The 21,216-nt window shown below is 39.6% G+C and overlaps 1 protein-coding gene across 1 annotated transcript; it reads right to left on the bottom strand.

Moving 5' to 3' along the window:
* Positions 1-132: 132 nt before the first annotated feature.
* Positions 133-21,210, bottom strand: LOC310995935 (synaptosomal-associated protein 25; the record flags this gene model as incomplete). Its single annotated transcript, XM_083985150.1, has 7 exons — positions 133-246; positions 2,917-3,061; positions 4,452-4,598; positions 14,224-14,341; positions 16,099-16,147; positions 17,429-17,470; positions 21,139-21,210. The coding sequence occupies 7 exons, from the start codon at positions 21,208-21,210 to the stop codon at positions 181-183; spliced, it is 639 nt and encodes a 212-aa protein (XP_083841276.1). The 3' UTR covers positions 133-180.
* Positions 21,211-21,216: the final 6 nt, after the last annotated feature.

Raw genomic sequence — 21,216 nt, 5'->3', positions numbered from 1 at the left:
CTCACGATTGGGAATAATGGACACAGGAATATCAGCGCGTTATAGTAATATGATGATGTTGTCATCCTGAAAACACAACTTTAAAAAAAAAAAAAAAGAAAAGAGACAGAAGCATGCAAATATGTTGTGATTGAAAGTTTGAAGAAGGAACAAAAAAAAAATGGAGGAAGTTCAGTTCTTCTATCGTTTCATGAGACTGTTGGCTTTCTGGTTGGCAGCGTCGATGCGGGACACGTTGAGAATGGCCTGCAGACAGAGGGACGACACAAAAGAAACAGATGTTAATGAGAAGAAACCGAAAACCAACGGAGCTGTATCAACATCAACTTTGCTTGAATGCAGTGACTGAGCAAATGTGGAAGTGGAAGTGGAGGAGATAGTGTTAAAAAAAAGGAAATAAAAACTTGCTTTTAGTTGTTTTGAGGATCTAGCTGCACTGTTTTTATGCATCTTCTATTAATCTACCACATGCTCTTATAAAAAGTGTGAACTGCTCTGATCTGTGGTTCTTTTTCTTTGTCAGCACAAGAGGAAGTTCAATCCATGGACCGCTGCTGTGCTGAACTCCATCCATCAGTTTGCTTCTTCCAGTCATTCCCTGTCACAGCTTGTCCTGTCATCCTCTTTCTCTCTATTATTTATTTTTATTTTATTCATATGCACAATGATAAAAACAAGAATTATATTTAATAATACAAAGGCAAGTAATTGTGCAGTCGGGAGAGGAAAAGAGGCCCAAATGGTTCATATAAAAATCCTCCCCCTCAATACAAAACCACTAAAACAGATCAACTAAGTGCTGTTCAGTCTCTTCATTCTTCCTGAATGAGAGCTGAGACCTGACACAGTGTTTTCTACACCTGATGCCCCTGCTGCTCACTTCTGATCACTACACACCCAGATGGCAAACACATGCATCAAGTAAAATGTTTTTAAAAAAAAGAAACAAAAAAATGGTGTGAATGGTTCAACAGTTGTTTTTTGTTTGCATGTTTATCAGTGTTGTGTCTACGAATGGATGTGTCATGATGGCCCACCTACCTACAGCTCTGCTTTCATCCGACAGTTAACTGAACCAGGAACAGTTTTGAACAGATCTGGCATAAAGATGTGTCTTTATAGTTAGACAGCGATCTGATAACATGTGTTCTGCTCTAAGTTGTGGTTCAGCTCAGAGCAGTTCACATCTGCTTCAAAGTACCGTAGCATCTCCATTGACCACCTGTGACCGGATCGCACTCCCCCACTCCCTACGCAAATAAACAGTCCTGTTGTGTGGAGCCGGTCTGACAGACGGGTCCATTGTCAGCGCTCTCGGGTGTGAAACAGGGAGAGAGAACAGGGTGTGGAGGAGCTGAGCGAATCATCGTGCTAAACAGCTTTATTCATTCATTTCAAGTTAGTGTTTTGGGGTGGACATGGACAGATTCTTGTAGCAGGACAATACTAAAGCAAAGTGTCTCACACCACTAATCACTAAATGTGACTCTGACTCTTCAGATCTCAGATGTGACTACAATTACATCTCAGGTGTGTTTCTACCTGGACTTAAAGCTGACCACCACTGGTGATCAGACCCATGGTAAAAGTCTGAACAGAGCCAGTGATTTGCCGGTAGAAATGTAGATTTGAGTGACTGTTAAATGTGACATAATTGTTCCTGTGGCACACCTGTGACCCTACGCAGGTACAGTGGGATTTGTTTCTTTGCATGAAGTGACTTGTGGACAGTCATTGTATACTAGGCCTACGCAATAAGCCTGTGCATATTCTCATTTGTCCAGGTCATAGTATCTCAAAGGAGGTTGAAAGCAACTGGACTTGGTTATTTGTCTGGGAAGACGTTTCACCTCTCATCCAAGAGGCTTCATCAGTTCATAGGCCTGCGAGGGCCTACGCAGCGACTCAGCTGCTCTATCTCCAGTGATGCCTCCCATCCCCATCAGGCAAAGACTCCTGAGTCCCCAGGTCAAAGACCAGATGCTACAGAAACAGTTTTGTTCCTGCTGTTTGTCTTTTAAATAAGTTGTAGTGAACTTTTTTTTACTCCTTTTACTGAGGCTTAGCTCATTATTTATGTATTTTAACTTATTTTATTTATTTAACAACGAGGACAACGAGGAGTTTCTATTTGGTTATAAAAAAGTCTCACGTTAATGTGGATGAATCTACGTTACCACTTGTTAATGGCTCCATTTTAGATAAATCTATGGTTTTGTCTCTATGGTTATTTTGTTATTATTAGTGGTGGTGGAAATGCTGGGCGAGCCGACCAGCGTTTCTTTACTTTAGGTTTTGCGACGAGTCATGAGAATAACGCCGCCGAATCTCCGTTTATGGTGGGAACTAAGACGGTATGTGATCGTCTTCCAACCTCTGACTTTAATTCTTGATGAATGAAAACATGAGTCTGTCTTGCGCCGGTCAAAGAATACACAATCCAACAACTCCAAAACGCTCTGATGGACAAGTTGTGACCTGCACATTCACCACGTTATGAGACAGAGTTTTTTTCAAGGTAAATTCATGCAAAACTCCTGATGTGTGTTCCCGTCAGGGACAGTTTTTCATCAAGCAGTCTCTGCATTTCCCTCTAAAACAACTCTGTGTGGTAACGTGTTATTATCTCATAGCGTGGTGAATGTGCAGGTCACAACTTGTCCACCAGAGCGTTGTGGAGTTGTTGGATTGTGTATTTGATGAGTTTGATGAGGGAAACCAAGAAATCCCATAATGAGCCTCCGTAGTGTAGCTCTGAGCAGCTCACGGCTCTGCTCCGCCGTTCTAAAAATAGCTTGCACCGACAATTAAAGGTAACGAACCTACTGCTATGACTATAGGGATTGCCAAAATGTTGAACTATCTCTTTAATAAAGTCACCTGAGACCTGACAGTACAGTAGTTGCAGATCAATACCTTGCCCCCTATGCGTTGGATGGCGGAGTTGTGCATGTCGATCTCGTTGCCCATGTCCAGGGCCATGCTCCTCAGGTTCCCCATGATGCTGCCCACGTGAGCCAGGTTCTCCTCCATCTCGTCTTCGCGGGCGTCGTTGGTCACCCTGAGACAGAGCAGCAACACATGAATCCACAGTCAGGGAAGAAGATTTGGCTCTTTACCCAACCGATACCTGTTAACTAATAAAGTGAGAGAAATGTCATTTAAGATTATTCATAGATTTTATCCATCCAATGACCACATTGTAAAAAAGATTTTAAAAAGACATTGATGTGAATTGTACTTTCTGTTCTGTACATGCTGAAACTGTGACCCATTTGTTTTGGCTCTGCCCTATTGTGCAAAAACTATGGAGTGATATTTGTAATTTTGTTGCTATCAATGTTGATGGTGATTTTATTTTGTTTTGGATGAATGTACTACTGTTTGGGCTCCCTGACCTGAAAAAAAAAACAAGGAAAAAGCCAACATAACTTTTATTATCAACCTTATTATTTTAATGGCATAATTTCATAGACATAAAGACATGCACTTTACCTATTTAAACTTGCACTTGCAGTTTAGAAACTGGCACTTTATACCAGGCACTTTACAGATCACATGCACTTTATGTATAGGTATGAATGTGTATATGATTGTGAACCAGAACCACTGTATAATTCTTGTGCATTTCTGTCTGTTTGTGTGTTACCTGCCAAGGGACTACGGATGCAAATTAGCAAGTTGCTAACTCTGACGCATTTACATTTGTGCACACGTAGCCTACGAATGTTCATTAATGTGTACTGTCCCTTTTAAATAAATAAATAAATAAATGGAAATATTCACAAATGTAAGTTCATTAAAAAAAAACCATCCTTTACTGCTCTTAGCGGTGAGCTCAAGCAATGTGGGTAATGTGAACAATTAATATAACAAAGAAGGAATGAAGCACAGTTAAGAAATGTAAACACTTACTCTGTTTTTGTTTTGTTAGGTGAAGCATATCGCTCACTTGTTTTTTTGTTTTTAATTTTTATAATGTTTATGTTTTGTGTTTTCAACTGTATATTTGATACTGTTGGACCCCAGGAAGAATAGCTGTGGCTTTGCTGCAGCTAATGGGGATCTGTATAATAAACAAATAAACATAACCTCCATCAAATTTTCAAGCAACCAGAAAGCGATTAAGACTATCAATATATGTGAAAACTTGAACATTTTTTTGTAAACTTATAAATTCCCTCTGGCGTATTATAATATAGATGTGCTTTATAAATTGCATTTTACTATGAAAAACTGTTTTTGTAATGTGAAACAAAGTTTTTAATAAAAAATAATAAATGAAAAAATCCACAGTCTTTATGGTTGTTCTTTATGATGTTGTCCCGTGTTTGAGCAGCTGCCTATGGAACTGATGAGTGGCCGTATTGGATGTCAGCAAACACACATTCGCCGTGCCGACGCCTCTCTTCACACAACGCCCAGCTGCCTCCAACAACACAGCTCATTACCTCTTTATGTATCCTCCACTCATGATCATCTGCTCCCTCTCATCCACGACTCGTGACAGCGGCGGCTGGTCGGACACGACGCCGTCCTGACCCGAGGATCCGCCCCAAACCGCCTTGTACGCCCCGCTCTCCTCAAAGGCCTTGAGTCTGACAGAGAGAAACACTTCATGAACGTCTTGTCATATTCACCTCAGCTTTTTTTAATGTGACGGACAAGAACCTTCGCTGTAGCCACACTGGTCCTGCTGCTAATGCAGGCTTCATTATAGCACATGGACTTTTACAGCTTAAAGGGATAGTAGCCTTTTTTTAAAAGTGGGGTTGTATGATCTACAAATAGCCCCTAAGTACTTTAATTCAGTAGAAGACTCTCTGCACTCCTCCCGTTAGCAACGCCAGCCCATAATAGCCCTGCCCAGAGATTTACAACATACAGTGTTGTGAACAGACCCAAAGAAACGGCCTATTTTCACGGCCTAGAAGAGGTTTTACCTGAAAAAAAATACACAGTTCCATTGTTCGCTATAATATATTTTTTTCCAGCCCTTCAAAGTGCAGGAAAAACACAGTTTTTATTTGGACCTAACCAACTGCTGATCGACGGGCGCTAACCCTGGGCGGGAGGGATACGTGAGTTGGTTAGGTCCAAATAAAAACTGTGTTTTTCCTGAACTTTGAAGGGCTGGAAAAAATTATATTATAGTGAACAATGGAACTGTGTATTTTTTTTTCAGGTAAAACCTCTTTTAGGCCGTGAAAATAGGCCGTTTCTTTGGGTCTGTATGTTGTAAATCTCTGGGCAGGGCTATTATGGGCTGGCGTTGCTAACGGGAGGAGTGCAGAGAGTCTTCTACTGCAATTAAAGTACTTAGGGGCTATTTGTAGATCATACAACCCCACTTTAAAAAAAATGATACTATCCCTTTAAGTCAACGGTAAGGTCATGTGTTTATGGTATGTTTTCAGTATGGGTACAGCTGCTGTCCGTTTCTAGAGTACGGATGGAGAACCATGTCAAAGCAGCTAATAAACATCATGACAGTAAAGCAAGCAAGCAACAAAGGAAAGCTGTGGTGATGGATGGATGAAGCAAATGTAATCAAGTCTTTCTCATTGTGCATGATCCACAAAATCAAATCAAACAAATGTCATAGTGGAAATGGACTTGTTAACGTGCACCAGCTTAAAACTAATGCAGCCCGATCCAACAGTTGTGCAACAAATCCTCCTTCATGAAGGTTATCATCAGGCTTTGTTTTCAAACTGAACAGTAATGAAGGATCATTTTGGAGGATGTAGTTTGCTCAGATATTTTTATATTCATACCGGTGTGAATGTGGTATGAATGAAAGCGTCTTTGGGTCATTGAAAAGCGCTATATAAATTGAATGAATAATAATAATAATAATAATAATAATAATAATAATATGCTGCATTTTACAATACAATACAATAAATCATTATTGTCCACCATGGTGGAAAATTGCCTTTGCCATTTTATTTGAACTCGATTTATATTCAAGAAAGTGAAAGTACAGTATATGATACAGTTGTTTAAGATTGTGTGTGGTGTTTTTAATCATAATTAAAAAAAAATAGTTAAGTTGATTAATTAGTTAATAAAAATAATACAAATATTTTCATCAGTAATTTTTTTTATCAATTACGAGACATTTCAGGCGACCCCATTTAAATTCCAGGCGACCCCACGTGGGGTCCCGACCCCAAGGTTGAAAAACACTGGTATAAACTGGCTCTCACAACAAGTAGCTATACAGTAACTACTGTATACGTGTGCACCCTTTTAAATACATTTCCTCATTCAGGAAATAAATATGATAAAAATACTCAAATTATTTTATCCCTTGCAGTTATTAGGCTGATGAATGCCAATTTTAATGAGTATAGGTTTGTGCTTTGTCGTTTTATTTATTAATTTTTTTTTATCCGCTGCTGGGAAACCATGAGTCGAACTGATTTACTGCTTTGTTTTCTGTCTGCTATTGTGATCTCTGCATTATTTTCTAAATTAACCTCAACCTTCAGTGTATCTCCAAGAAAATAAGAAAGGTTGATGATGAAGATGAAAATAACAGAAGCCAGATAAGTCCAGATAACAGGCATATAATATAGCAGGACCGGCACATTAGACTGCATTAGTTCTAGCTAGATGTACGTTTTCATACTTGTAAGTGCCTATTTCAACAGAAAACAAGCTGCTCATACATGTACTTACCTCACACACACACAGACACACACACACGCACACACACACACAACCACCACCTACTTATCACAGGAGCAGAGGCCACAGCACTTGCCCAGGTCAGTGAGGTTTTTCTCAGCCTCCTTCATATCAGAGTTGATCTGATCCAAGCCTTCCTCTATACGCTCCAACTGCTCTATGGGAGGAGGAGGAGGAGGAGGAGGAGGAGGAGGAGGAGGAGGAGGAGGATGGAGAAGTAGGCAGGAAGACGGGTACAAAGGTTGACACGGAGAAAGATGAAGGGAAAGACAGGAAGCAGAGAAGAGGTGGGAAAGAAGGATATAAAGGAATGATGGATGCATAAGGAAAGGAGGTAAAGAATGGAGAGAGAGGATGGCAAATGGAAGTCGATGAGGAGGTCAAAACAAAATCACAAAAAAAAGGGTAACACTTTACAATAAGGGTCCCTTAATTAACATTAGTTAGTACATTATTAAGCATACATATATAAACTAATGTGTTAATTAATGCTGAGTAATGCATACATAATGATAACTAATTACATTATTCAACTTTTAAATGTATTAACTAACTTTGAGTAGTAAACATTAATTAACTGCTTACTAATAGGCTACATTAATTAATGTGTTTCCTAATCCTAAGTAATACATAATAATGATTGTTAATATATTTGTTAACACTTAATTAATGCTTAATAATGTATTAACTAATGTTAATTAAGGGACCCTTATTGTAAAGTGTTACCAAAAAATGAAATCACTATCTCCTACAAGCCACTGGAGCTGAACTGAAAAACCAGCCACCAGCAACTGAGATCCACCAAAACACTAGAAATGACCTCACTTTAAACAAACTGTGATCAACCGGTGCAAACTGATCCCAGCTGAGCTACTTTGTGCCAAGCGGTGTGCTGTGCGGTGCTGGCTATGTGCGCTTTGGCCTTGATGCCCACTTCCATTATGTCTGTGGGTGAATTGGAGTAAGGGTTATAATGTATGAAACCACTCTGGACCTGAGGAAGAACAATGTATGGGCTTCAAATGTCTTCTTATCCTTCATTGTATTCATGTGTAACTTCACTTGAGCAATAAATATCACTTTCCACTCACTTTATTGCTGGTTTTACTTCCTACATACAGTGTGTACGGAAAGTATTCAGACCCTCCTTTAATTTTTCAACATTTTTTATGTTGCAGCTTTATGTTAAAATCAATTAAATTAATTTTCAATCTACTCTCACCACCCCATAATGACAGCACAAACCCAGATTTTAGATTTTTTTTGTCAATTAAAGCAGAAGTAAGCGGAATATTTGTGTTAAAGCAGATATCAGCTTCACGGCCGTTTCGGCTAATGCTGCGTTCAAGGCAGGCTTTTGAAACCGTAAGTTACAGCTTCAAGTCACAACTACGACTTGGTAGCGTTCCAGGTAACCCGTAGCTCGTGTTTTTACCATCCTGTTGTCTGTGAAAGTTCCCTATAACGGCCACTCGTAACTTCCGACCCGTGAACTCGTACCAGATCGAACTGGTATGACTTCACAGGAAGGAAAAACACAAAGTACGAGTTTCTTTGAACGCACCATGAGTTAGCAGCCCCCGCCCTTGTCAGGCATCAATTGGTCCTCGTGCTACGTCACCACATTCACGCGCATCCCTTGGCTGCACACACAGCCCTTCATGCCGTTCTCTCTCCTCATTGGATAACACTTGTATCCCACAAGGAAAATTTTCTCCTCGGGTTACAGCAGAGCAGAGTGACGGAGAGACTCGTGTTTAGGCTGAAATACCTCATGTAAGTGATTGCTGACGGAAAATAGGACTATTTAGGACTTATATTAACAAAAACATTCCACTGATATCTGCTTTAATATAAGTCTTAAATAGTTGTATCTTCCGACAGCAATCACTTCTATAGAGTGTTTGGTCTGAAACACGGGTCTGTCAGTCACTCTGCTCTGCTCTGAGCCCAGGAGAAAACTTTCCTTGTATCCTACAACCTTTATCCAATGAGGAGAGAGAACGGCATAAAGGGGCGGTCCTCTCTGTGTGTGCAGCCAAGGGATGCGCCTGAATGTGGTGACGTAGGGACGAGGGCGGGGACTGCTAACTCCATCTGCTGACAGGAAGTTAGACAAAACCACCGGATCGCTTACTTCTGCTTTAATTAAAAAAGAAAAACTGAAATATCTTGTGAATATAGTTTCACACCCTTTGCTGTTACACTCATGTAGGTCGTTCAGGCGCCGTCAGTTCCTTTTACTCATCTTTGAGATGGTTCTACACCTTCATTTGAGTCCAGCTGTGTTGAATGAAATAGTTTGGACGTGTCTAAATAAGACCTTACTGCTCTTACTTAGGCAGGTGTGTCACAGCCTTAGCATGTACTTTTATTTATTGTGTGTATTTATTGGTATTCTATCTATCTATTGTTATGTCGTTTAGAATGTACAGTATGTATGCATGAGCTGCTGGCACCGAGAATTTCCTTCGGGATCAATAAAGTTAATTCATTTGCATATCTCAGCTAAATGCTAAATGCTAAATGAGATCCATGAGGTCAAACTGAACTGTAGCAAAGCACAGATCTGGACAAAACTAGTAAAAAGCCTTGGGGTCAACCAGGACTCTTGTTAGAGCTGCAGCCGTCAGAGAGAGCCACTCTGACTGAGCTCCAGAGATGGGAGGAAGCTCCAGAAGTCTCAGAATACTTTCTGTATGCACTGTATGTACATGTGATTTGGAGTGATCAGTGTGGAGGACAGGGACGCCAATAAACACTGTGCAGGAAAGAAGCATTTTTTAAGCTGTTTGCCACCCACAATGACTAATTTTGTCCTTGTTAAAGGGATAGTTCACCCAAAATTCAAATTTCACTCATTATCTACACACCCTCATGTCGACTAAGAGCTGTGAGAAGTTTCAGAGTCCTCCGTGGCTTCTCTGAGTTACGGGGGGGGGCTCCGCGTAGCAGTATTTGTCCATATAATGGTTGTCAATGGATACCAACTTCCTTCGTCCAAAAAGACACACCAAAAAACATCCAAATACCTCCATACTGCTCGTCTGTAATGTCCCTCTTGTATTGAAGCCCCGACATGAGAAATTCTAACGAAAAAAAATTAAATAAATCTATATTTTAAGCTTGTTTGTAGCGGAAGCTCCCAGTGTCTCAGTTCACTGCTCTTCCTGTGTCTTGCACTGACCAGCGGAACAATTTCTCATGTCGGGGCTTCAATACAAGAGGGACATTATAGACGAGCACTATGGAGGTATTTGGATGTTTTTTGGTGTGTCTTTTTGTTACGAAGACAGTTGGTATCCATTGACAACCATTATTGGCAGAAATTGCCGTCTCCTTAGGAAGCAGAACAAAATCCAATCCACATGGTCAAGGAATGGAAAAGTGTTTGTAAGGCTAAATGGTCCACCTGAACAAGCCAAGGTGCATGTGATACGAAATCTGAGAGAGCTTGATGATTATAGTTGATCATGTTTGTCAAAATGTTTGGAAGCTGTTTGAGGAGCATGGCTTTGCTTTAATTTGCAATTACTTTTTTGTTGAATGACAACTGAAGATTCTCATTTTTCTGTTGAGGAAGATGAGGGTAGCGCTCTCCTTGGGAATGAAAACTCCCAAGTTAAAAATGTAAATGAGGAGCTAAGTTTTTTCAGTCTAACTGAACATAAACCATTTAGTTTTGAGAACAATATTGATCCTGAGGAAAATCTCTATGATGATTATAATTTAACTTCTGAATATTACTCAGAGAATCCGTTTGAAAATGTTAATTTGGAGGGTTTCTCAGTAATACATTTTAACAGCAGAAGTCTGTATGCACATTTTGAAGAAATTAAAGAGTATTTGGAAACACTTAAACATAAATTTCATGTGATTGCTATAAGCGAGACTTGGATAACAGAGGAAAAAGGTGCTGACTTTGTGTTAGAAGGTTATGATATTTTCTGTGTAAACCGGATAAATAAAACCGGTGGTGGAGTTGCTTTTTTTGTACAGAAAGATTTCCAATGTAAGGTAATTGATACCACAATTATTGACGAAGTCATGGAAAGTTTGACAATTGAAATACAGAGTGCTAAATTCAAGAGTATTTTTTTGAGTTGTGTATATAGAACGCCTGGTTCTTGTATGGATCAGTTTATGAATACCATAGTTGATATTTTTGGAAAATTTTGTGACAAAAAATCTTTTTTTGTTTGTGGAGACTTTAATATTGATCTTTTGAAATGGAATGAACATAAACCAACAAATGATTTTTGTAACACAATGTTTAGTTTTGATTTAAGGCCACTCATTAACAAACCTTCTCGGATAACCAAAGAAAGTGCTACACTCATTGATAATATTTTTACAAATGTGCATGGCCCAGTAAAAAGTGGTATAATTTTAAGTGATATTAGTGATCATTTTCCCATATTTGTGGTTCTGCACAGTTTAAAGGTTAGATCTTCTGTTGGTGTGAGTGAACATACTTGTAAATTGGTAAGAATAAGGACCCGAGAAAGAATTGAGGCTTTAAAGATGGACTTAACACACTGCAATTGGAATGAGGTGTATGTTGAGGATCCTACTCAGGCCTATGATTCATTTTTGTTTATATTCTCAGAGTTATACAACAAACATTGTCCTATTAGAAAGTGCTGGGTGAAGGGAAAATATAAAGAGAAACCCTGGATGACTAAGAGCCTACAAAAAGCGTGTAAAAAGAAAAATGCTTTATATAAGAAATTTTTACAATTAAAAACCACTGAAAGTGAGAAAAAGTACAAGTTATATAAGAATACACTGACTACTGTCATGAGAAGACAGAAGATGGAATATTACAACAAATTATTAGAGGACAGTAAAAACAACATTCAAAAGACTTGGAAAGTAATTAACCATATTATTCGAAATAGACATAACAAATCAGAATACCCAAGTTATTATCTGAATGGCTCAGGTGATATAATGGATAGTTCGAATAACATTGCTGAAGAGTTCAATAATTACTTTGTGGGTGTTGGTTGTAACTTGGCCAGTAAAATTACTGTGTCTAAGGATAAACAAAATATGTTTGATAATCTCATTAAGGGTAACAACAATACTATGTTCCTTCATGGAATCGATGAAACTGATGTAATTGAGATTGTAAGAAAATTAAAAAATAAATCATCAACTGATATAAATTCCATTGACATGGTAATTGTTAAAGAAGTCATTGGCCAAATTGTAAGCCCTCTGACCTATATATGCAATCTGTCCTTCCAAAAGGGTGTTTTTCCAAATAATATGAAAACAGCGAAGGTTATACCAGTATTCAAACATGGAGATAAGCATTGCATTGATAACTATAGACCAGTGTCCCTTCTTCCCCAATTTTCAAAAATATTAGAGAAATTATTTGCTAAACAAATGGATTTTTTTATTGACAAATATAAAATATTGAGTGAACATCAATATGGTTTCAGGCAGAATAGAACTACAGAATATGCAGTAGTGGAGATGGTAGAAGAAATAGCAAAGGCAATTGAAAATGACGAATATTCAGTTGGTATTTATATTGATTTACAGAAGGCATTTGACACTATAGATTATAGCATATTATTAAGAAAACTGGAGAAGTATGGGATTAGAGGTGTGGCTTATTCTTGGCTTAAGAGCTACTTGGAAAATAGACAGCAATGTGTACAAATCAATAATACTACGTCACAATTCAGGAAGGTCACCTGTGGCATACCTCAGGGATCTGTGATTGGTCCAAAACTTTTTTTACTCTATATTAATGATATTTGTAATGTTACTGAACTGTTAAAATTTGTCATTTTTGCAGATGATACAAATATGTATTGTTCTGGAAAAAATTTAAAGGAACTTCTGTCCTCTATTGAAAGGGAATTAAAAATTCTTAAAACTTGGTTTGACGTCAATAGATTGTCACTTAACATTAAAAAAACAAAATTTATGGTTTTTGGAAACCGAAAAGAAATTTATGGGGATATTACATTAAAAATATGTGATGCTGAAATTGAAAGAGTATCTGATATAAAATTCTTAGGGGTTGTTATTGATCATAAATTAACATGGAAACAACATACTAGATATATAAAAGGAAAGATTGCAAAGTCAATAGCAATCCTGTATAAATCCAGAAATATATTAAATCATAAGGCACTACGTTTAATTTATTGTTCACTTATACTTCCTTATATATCATATTGTGTGGGAGTGTGGGGCTCGACGTATAAGACAACAGTAAATGCTATAGTCCTCCTACAAAAACGAGCCATACGTATTATAAATAAGGTTGGTTACTATGAACATACAAATCCATTGTTTATAAAATCCCATGTTATGAAATTTAATGATTTGGTTTATTATAAAATAATGCAAATAATGTATAAAGCTAAATTAAAGTTACTCCCTGTCTGTACAAAGGTTTTTCTCAATACATGAGTCAAAATATAATTTGCGTGATGTTTGTAAATTTGTTGTACAAAAAGCTAGAAAGGAGACTAAAAGGAGATGTATATCTGTTGTGGAAGTTAAATTATGGAATGATGCTAACCTGGACTTACGAATGTGCAGTTCATTTTTGGTTTACAAAAAAAGGGTATGCAGGGCAATTTTTGAAGGCTACAAATGTTAATGTTTATTTGTTTTTGTTGTTTTTTTTTTGTTTTTTTTCTGATATTTAAAAATGGATTTACCACTGTATATTTAAATACTGGTAACCTTTTCTGGTTTAGTTTTGCTTTTATGTTTGTTTGTTTTCTTGCTTGTTTGTTTGTTTTTCATATTGTAACAATGTTGGGTAGCTTTATTTTGTTTTGTTTTGTTTTGTTTGTTTGTTTTTTGTTTGTTTTTTTCTCTGCTATTTAAAAATGTATCTACTACAATATATTTAAATACTGGTAACCTTATTGGTTCGGTTTTTTTGTTTGTTTGTTTTTTTCCTCTGGTTTAGTTTAGTTTGTTCATTAGCTTGTTTGTTTGTTAGTTGTTGTTTTATGTTTGTGTTTTATGTTTTATATGGTAAAAATGCTGGGTAGCTTAATTTGGTATGTAGGACAGGCATTAATATAAGCATCATGCTTCTGCCTGTGCCTTTTCAGTCACTATTTTGTCGATAATGTTTTGTGTCGATAAGGTTATTGTGTGATGCGACTGAATAAATAATTTCAATCAATTATATGGACAAATGCTGCTGCGCGGACCCCCCCCCCCCCCCCCCCCCCCGTAACTCAGAGAAGCCACGGAGGACTCTGAAAATTCTCACAGCTCTTAGTCGACATGAGGGTGAGTAGATAATGAGTGAAATTTGAATTTTGGGTGAACTATCCCTTTAACGTGTCTTGTGGAAATTCCAAGTCTCTTCCATGTTGATAAGCTAGCATGGACAACTGATGGTTGGATGAAGGGATGCAGGAGGAGGTGTGCTGGTGTTGTTGCATGTAAAAAGCCTTTAGACTTTAGGCTAATTTAATGGAAGTGGGCACAAGGTGAGTTTGGTGACGGTGCAGAGACCCTGGGAACCAGACCTACTTCCTGATAGGCCAGGCACACAGACCACAGCACTGGGCCATGTCGGTCAGGTTCTTCTCTGCCTCTCTCATGTCCCTGTTGATAATGTCCATGCCTTCCTCAATACGCTCCAACTGCTCTGTTAGGAACAGGAGTTTTATGGTGTAACAGTAGCAGAGAAGAAACAGTGTACAGACAGGTGGTTTAAGCTGAGCCACCTGACTACCATGACACCTCAACCCAACTCTAAGCTTAAAGGGATAGTAGCATTTTTTTAAAAGTTGGGTTGATCTACAAATAGCCCCTAAGTACTTTAATTGCAGTAGAAGACTCTCTGCACTCCTCCCGTTAGCAACGCCAGCCCATAATAGCCCTGCCCAGAGATTTACAACATACAGTGTTGTGAATGGACCCAAAGAAACGGCCTATTTTCACGGCCTAAAAGAGGTTTTACCTGAAAAAAAATACACAGTTCCATTGTTCGCTATAATATAATTTTTTCCAGCCCCTTAGCAGGAAAAACACAGTTTTTATTTGGACCTAACCAACTGCTGATCGGCGGGCGCTAACCCTGGGCGGAGGGATACGTGAGTTGGTTAGGTCCAAATAAAAACTGTGTTTTTCCTGCACTTTGAGGGGCTGGAAAAAATTATATTATAGCGAACAATAGAACTGTGTATTTTTTTTCAGGTAAAACCTCTTTTAGGCCGCGAAAATAGGCTAAAGTACTTAGGGGCTATTTGTAGATCATACAACCCCACTTTAAAAAAAAATGCTACTATCCCTTTAAATCTGAGAGTCCAAACACATCTTCATAGTTTAAAACAATGGCTCCCATCATATCAGTCATCAGGGCTGTGAACACAATCCGCCCACTGGAAAAATAGTAAACGCAGGTTTTTTAAATGCCCAATAATAAAAGGCAGTTGGCCCCTTCTCCACTCTCCCACTTCCCTTTCTGACTGATCTCTGAATGATGGTCAACGGGCTTCCCTTCTCCTTCTCTCTCTCTTTTTCTTTTAGATATAACACATCCTTGGCCTAGTTCGGGCTGCTTCTCTGCTCCACTTTGTGTCATCTTTAGGTACTGCTGTGGAGCATGCACACATGCATTGTCCAGTTTCAGTCAGATTAAGGCGAATACATGCTGAGGAAAACCGGTTTCCAATCGCATTATCTGGGTGTCTTAATCGGAGTTGGAGAATTCTGATATTAGTCGGACTAATGCGTTTACATGCACTTCAGTTGTCCAGTTATAGTTGGATTAAAGGACAATTCTGGGCAAATTCAACTGTTGGGGCTGTATTTTCCTAACATTTTAGGTCTAAAAGAAGGAATCTGAAGATTTTCAGTTTAATTGCTCCTGTTTTGCGGTAGTTGTGTCTGTCCCCGCATCGCCACGGCAGCAATGAATGGGAGCGGATGCAAGTTCCGCTGCTTAGGCTGTTTCCATCCCTCAAAGCCGCAATTTTTTTCCACAGATAGCGTCAGATGGCTCCTGAAATGTTAGGAAAATACAGCCCTGAGTTGACTTTGCCCGGGATTGTCTTTTAAGGCCATAATCCGTTTTTTCAAGTGTCATGTAAACGTACTGACTGACAAATTCTCAAATTAGGTAGCTAACAAAAAAACCTGATACCTGTTAGTGGATCTTAGCTGTTCTGTGACCAGTGGGACAGTGTCTCTAGTCCGTCAGGTAGTAATGTAAAATCCTGTAGGTAACATAATGTTGCTCCAAGCAAAGACATTTTACTTCAAACTAAAATATAATGATATAGCCTAATGTTGTAATCCACACTTGTTGTCTTTTTGTATTGGTGCTTGTATTGGTCTGACCTCCTGACTGTTGGAGGACAGGAACAGAAATGAGAAGATAAATAGAGTAGAACTAATTACCTCCTTGTTCATCCAGCATAACCAAAGATATGATCCCAGCCTCTTTACTCTGGAGGATGGAGCATACAGAAACACATTATGACCATGATGATGATGCATCATTTCAAAGCATCTTGAAGACAGAAGCTGCAGATAGTGTCGATAACACACGTATACATATGTAGTAAAACACCACACAACTCTTCCTGCTCATGCCTGCAGAATTTGAGACAGTGCAAGTAAAATGTTCATCTACTTGCACATGTGCAACCAGTAAATTTGCTGTTTTATTTTTAAAGGGATAGTTCAACATTTTGGCAAATTGCCATAATCCATAGTCATAGCAGTAGGTTTGTTATCTTTAATTGTCGGTGCAAGCTGTTTTTAGAACGGTGGAGCAGAGCCGTGAGCTGCTCAGAGCTACGCTACAGAGGCTAATGGGAGTTCTTGGTTTCCCTCATCAAACTCATCAAATACACAATCCAACAACTCCAAAATGCTCTGGTGGACAAGTTGTGACCTGCACATTCACCACGCTATGAGATAATAACACAACATTACCACACAGAGTTGTTTTAGAGGGAAATTCATACAAAACTGCTGTTGGGGGCAGTTTTTCAGCAAGCAGTCTCTGTATTTCCCTCAAAAACAACTCTGTCTCGTAACTTTCCATTATGATCTCATAGCGTGGTGAATGTGCAGGTCACAACTTGTCCACCAGAGCGTTTTGGAGTTGTTGGATTGTGTATTTGATGAGTTTGATGAGGGAAACCAAGAAATCCCATGAGCCTCTGAGCAGCTCACGGCTCTGCTCCGCCATTCTAAAAATAGCTTGCACCCACAATTAAAGGTAACAGACCTACTCCTAAAGCTATAGGGACTATGGCAATGGGCCAATTTGCCAAAATGTTGAACTATCTGGTCAAACATGTAAGGGGCGACTCAAATAATCTAGAATCTGTCATTAAAAGTGAGAGTGTGTGTGAGGATCATGAATGAAAAGGAAACGTGAATATTTGCTTTGCAAGTTGATTTACGGTGTGCATCCCCTCCTGCTGCTTCTGTCTCTGCTCTCACACACATTGTTCTCATCATGTCCAAGCCCAAATTCACTTTAAGTTCATCACATCCCAGCATCAGCCATAATCACATTAACATTCACATTAAATGAGACTGTTTGGGTATTTCCTCTGGTGGGAACATCAGTGGAGGAGGATAATGTAGAGCTGATGACACTAACATGATAATCAACTTCATGATTCACTTTGTGCTCTCTCTGACTCTCACAATGTTCATGTTTTTATTTGGTCATTTCAGGTGTGTGTGTATGTGTGTGTGTGTGAGTAGCTACCTCCTCAACAAGCTGCATCATCCGCCTCGTGCTATCCAGAGACTGAAAAACACAAAGAGCAAAATACAATACTGTTTCAGATGAACTGAAGTAATGATGAATAAATGATTGAATAGACAGAAATATACAAAATAGACAAAAAATTAAACACTGTTCACAAACTTTTTTTTACATCATTCATGTTCATAAATATTAATGCAGTTTTGACATACAACTCTTGGTTATTATATACAGCTTTATTAGTACAGCGGTTAAGCCCTCAAAAAAGGGGAATTGTGCACTTTTTGAAAGAAACATGAAACTTCTACCATAGTTAGTTTATACCATGAGGTTTATTTTCAGATCTGGAGGGAAGTCAGATTTGACCTCTGGGGCCCGGGAGAGGTCAAATCCAAGATGGCCGCAAATAATATTCAAAAATGCCTATCGCTGGAACCAAACACTTTAGAAAAACACTTAAGGTGTCATTTCCCACTAACTTTTGGGTGCCCATTCTGTTGGTGATACCTGTGAGACCAATAGAATTCAAGAAAATGCATTTAGGTCAATGTGGAGGTCAAATTAGGCCGACATAGGGAGGTGAACGGTGCAAAAAGGTAGTTTATAGTCAATATGTAGATTGCGCCTTTAACCAATCGTTTCCTGAACGTAAAGTCGGGTATGATGACCTTTGTGTGTGTGTGTGTGTGTGTGTGTGTGTGTGTGTGTGTGTGTGTGTGTGTGTGTGTGTGCCATGTAAATGTCATATCAGTTCCTAGGGACTTCCCCACTGAGGATGATGAGGTCACAAATTGCTTTGACCTGTAGTAACCTTTAAACACTTGGGAGTGTGTGTGTGTGTGTGTGTGTGTGTGTGTCTGGCACATCCATGCCTTATGTTCCTCTTGCAGACAACTGCACCTGGGAGACCAGTTGTCCCTATGGCAACCAGGTGAACAGGTGCCCTTAAAGGGACACTCACTCCCTTGGGGGCAGATGCTGTCTGTGGCACCGCAGTAACACTGATCCTGCCTCTGTGTGTGTCAGCTTGGTTATCTGGAATCTTTTCTTTTGGTCAAAACATTTGTCACTCACTGCTCTGCCTGAGGTTTTTCTGTGCTGCACACACACACACACACACACACACACACACACACACACACACACACACACACACACACACACACACACACACACACACACACACACACACACACACACACTTTCACTGTTTCCAGGGGAAGTGGAGATGGAAACATGGTGTGTGCTCCGTAAACCTCCCTGAGGAGACATGCAGCTACTGTATTGTAGTGATGGTCTTGTCTTGTTGTTAGGCTAGAGGCTAGAGGCGTGCTGCTGGAAGAGGGTCCACACGTTAGAATGTAGTGTGCGCTGTGTTGGCAGGGAGAGAAAGAGGAAAACACACACCAACACACCGAGTACAAAGAGCAGGAGAGAGAGGTCAATGGAAACTGCTAAGAACCCAGCAGGTCTGAAAAATATGTGAACGGCGGCAGTGAGCACCAGCAACCAGAAATCAGACACACTGCAGTAAGAACCATGTTAAAGGGATAGTTCAACATTTTGGCAAATTGGCCCATTGCCATAATAATCCCTATAGTCATAGCAGTAGGTTCGTTACCTTTAATTGTCGGTGCAAGCTATTTTTAGAACGGTGGAGCAGAGCCGCGAGCTGCTCAGAGCTACGCTACGGAGGCTCATTATGGGATTTCTTGGTTTCCCTCATCAAACTCATTCAAATACACAATCCAACAACTCCACAACGCTCTGGTGGACAAGTTGTGACCTGCACATTCACCACACTATGAGATAATAACACAACGTTACCAGACAGAGTTGTTTTAGAGGGAAATAAAGAGACGGCTTGATGAAAAACTGTCCCTGAAGGCGGTTGTATGAATTTCCCTCTAAAACAACTCTGTCTGGTAACATTGTGTTATTATCTCATAGCGTGGTGAATGTGCAGGTCACAACTTGTCCACCAGAGCGTTGTGGAGTTGTTGGATTGTGTATTCGATGAGTTTGATGAGGGAAACTAAGAAATCCCATTAGCCTCCGTAGTGTAGCTCTGAGCAGCTCACGGCTCTGCTCCGCCACTCTAAAAATAGCTATATTCCAATGGGCCTAACTGAATTGGAAGTACTTTGCCCGAAATGTAAACACTTAACAAGATTTCGTAAAAGTTTGTCTTCTTTTTTTTTGTAATCCACACATACAACCCAGACTAATACTAAAGTCATCCATCAAATTCCCAGATAATGAATTAATCACAGTTTTGATTAATATGAATTTCAGCCATTTAACTCATTGAGTGCCGCGCTCCTTTCCAAAGTTTTAGTCAAGTGTACCGGCAATTTAGACCATTTTTGACTTTTTATGTAGAGCCATAGTGTATTCTATATTATTGCCACCAACACATACTGTAGCTCAATTGAAAGGTTTAACTTTATGCTTCAAATGACCACAAACCGTTTGTTTCTACGTGCCTCTGTTCCTGAGAAAAGTCAAGCTAAACATGGCTGGGTTTCACCAAAATCCCTCCTTTTTTTCTAGAAAAGGAGATAGAGCGTCTTTTATGAAAGGTGCGCTGTTTGTGTCTGTCGCTCTTCTGACACTCGCATTTCTGGATCAAAGGGCTCGTATAAGATAAATATATACAACACTGGTTGTTCTATTCACAAAACCACCAGCGGGGGCGGGGGGGGCGCCACTAAACAACAATAACACAGACGCACCGTGCCGTGTCACAGCTTCTCCCCGCGGAGCGTGAGGGTCAGTCGGCCACCGCGGCTCGGGAAGACCGGTCCCGCCGGTGGTCGCGGTCCTTCTGTGGTTCGGGTCGGTGATGCCGGTCTGCTTTGGCCCAGAGACCATCAGATTTTACCGCGGGAGGACGTTGGGGAGGACACGGTGTTGCTCGAGGTGAAGACCGGGCGGGACAGTCGGCTGAGAGCTTCCTGTTTCTGCTCCGAGCTGCTGCAGCCTCGCGGGTGAGAGCAGAGCAGCTGCTGCATCTGCATGCAGAACTCGTTTGCAGAAGCCGAGTTATGATAAAAACTTCCAGATCATGAGCTGTCATGTGACTTTGATCGTCATCTATTTCAGTTCTCCTCGTCGTAGAGTCCCCAAATTTACATATAATGTGCATTAAAGTGTCTATTTTCATAATTTAAAAAAAAAGCAAAAAACGAAAAATCTCGTTTTTGGCACTCAACGCATGGGAACGAATAACGAGAAATTACGTGGTTGGCACTCAATGAGTTAAAATGCAAATCAGACTTTTCAGTTTTACTCTAAATCTTTGTTAACTGAATTTAAACAACTGGTCAAACATAAGGAGGTTGTCTGGGAGCAAAGACAAGGCATCGCTCTCAGTCATCTGGTAACACTGAGCCAGAATCACAGCAGCAGACTCAGCTCAGTGAGGTCTGAAACATCTGGCAACAGGAAGACAACTAATCAGAAAACTAGCGGCAGATGAGGACAATCACCAATACTGTACTTAGAAGTGGATTTGATTTGAGTGTTCTGATTGGTTAAGAGTTGATTCAAGATGGCCTCATCCTCAGAATATTTTCCAAACTAAACTCATGTGGTAACTTTACTCTAGTGATTATTTACACAACACTACTACAATGATCACAACAATAAACACAACAATTACTACATTGATCTACTGTAAAAGAAGCTGTTTCGAAAAACCCTCTTACCTCATCAGTGACCTGATTGGCTCTCCGCTGCAGCTCCTCCTGCTCCGTCAAGATGGGCGGGTCTGATGCCATGTTGTA

This window comes from Trachurus trachurus (assembly GCF_905171665.1).
Source record: "Trachurus trachurus genome assembly, chromosome: 13".
NCBI lineage: Eukaryota > Metazoa > Chordata > Actinopteri > Carangiformes > Carangidae > Trachurus > Trachurus trachurus.
This window is presented reverse-complemented; position numbering and strand designations above follow the sequence as displayed.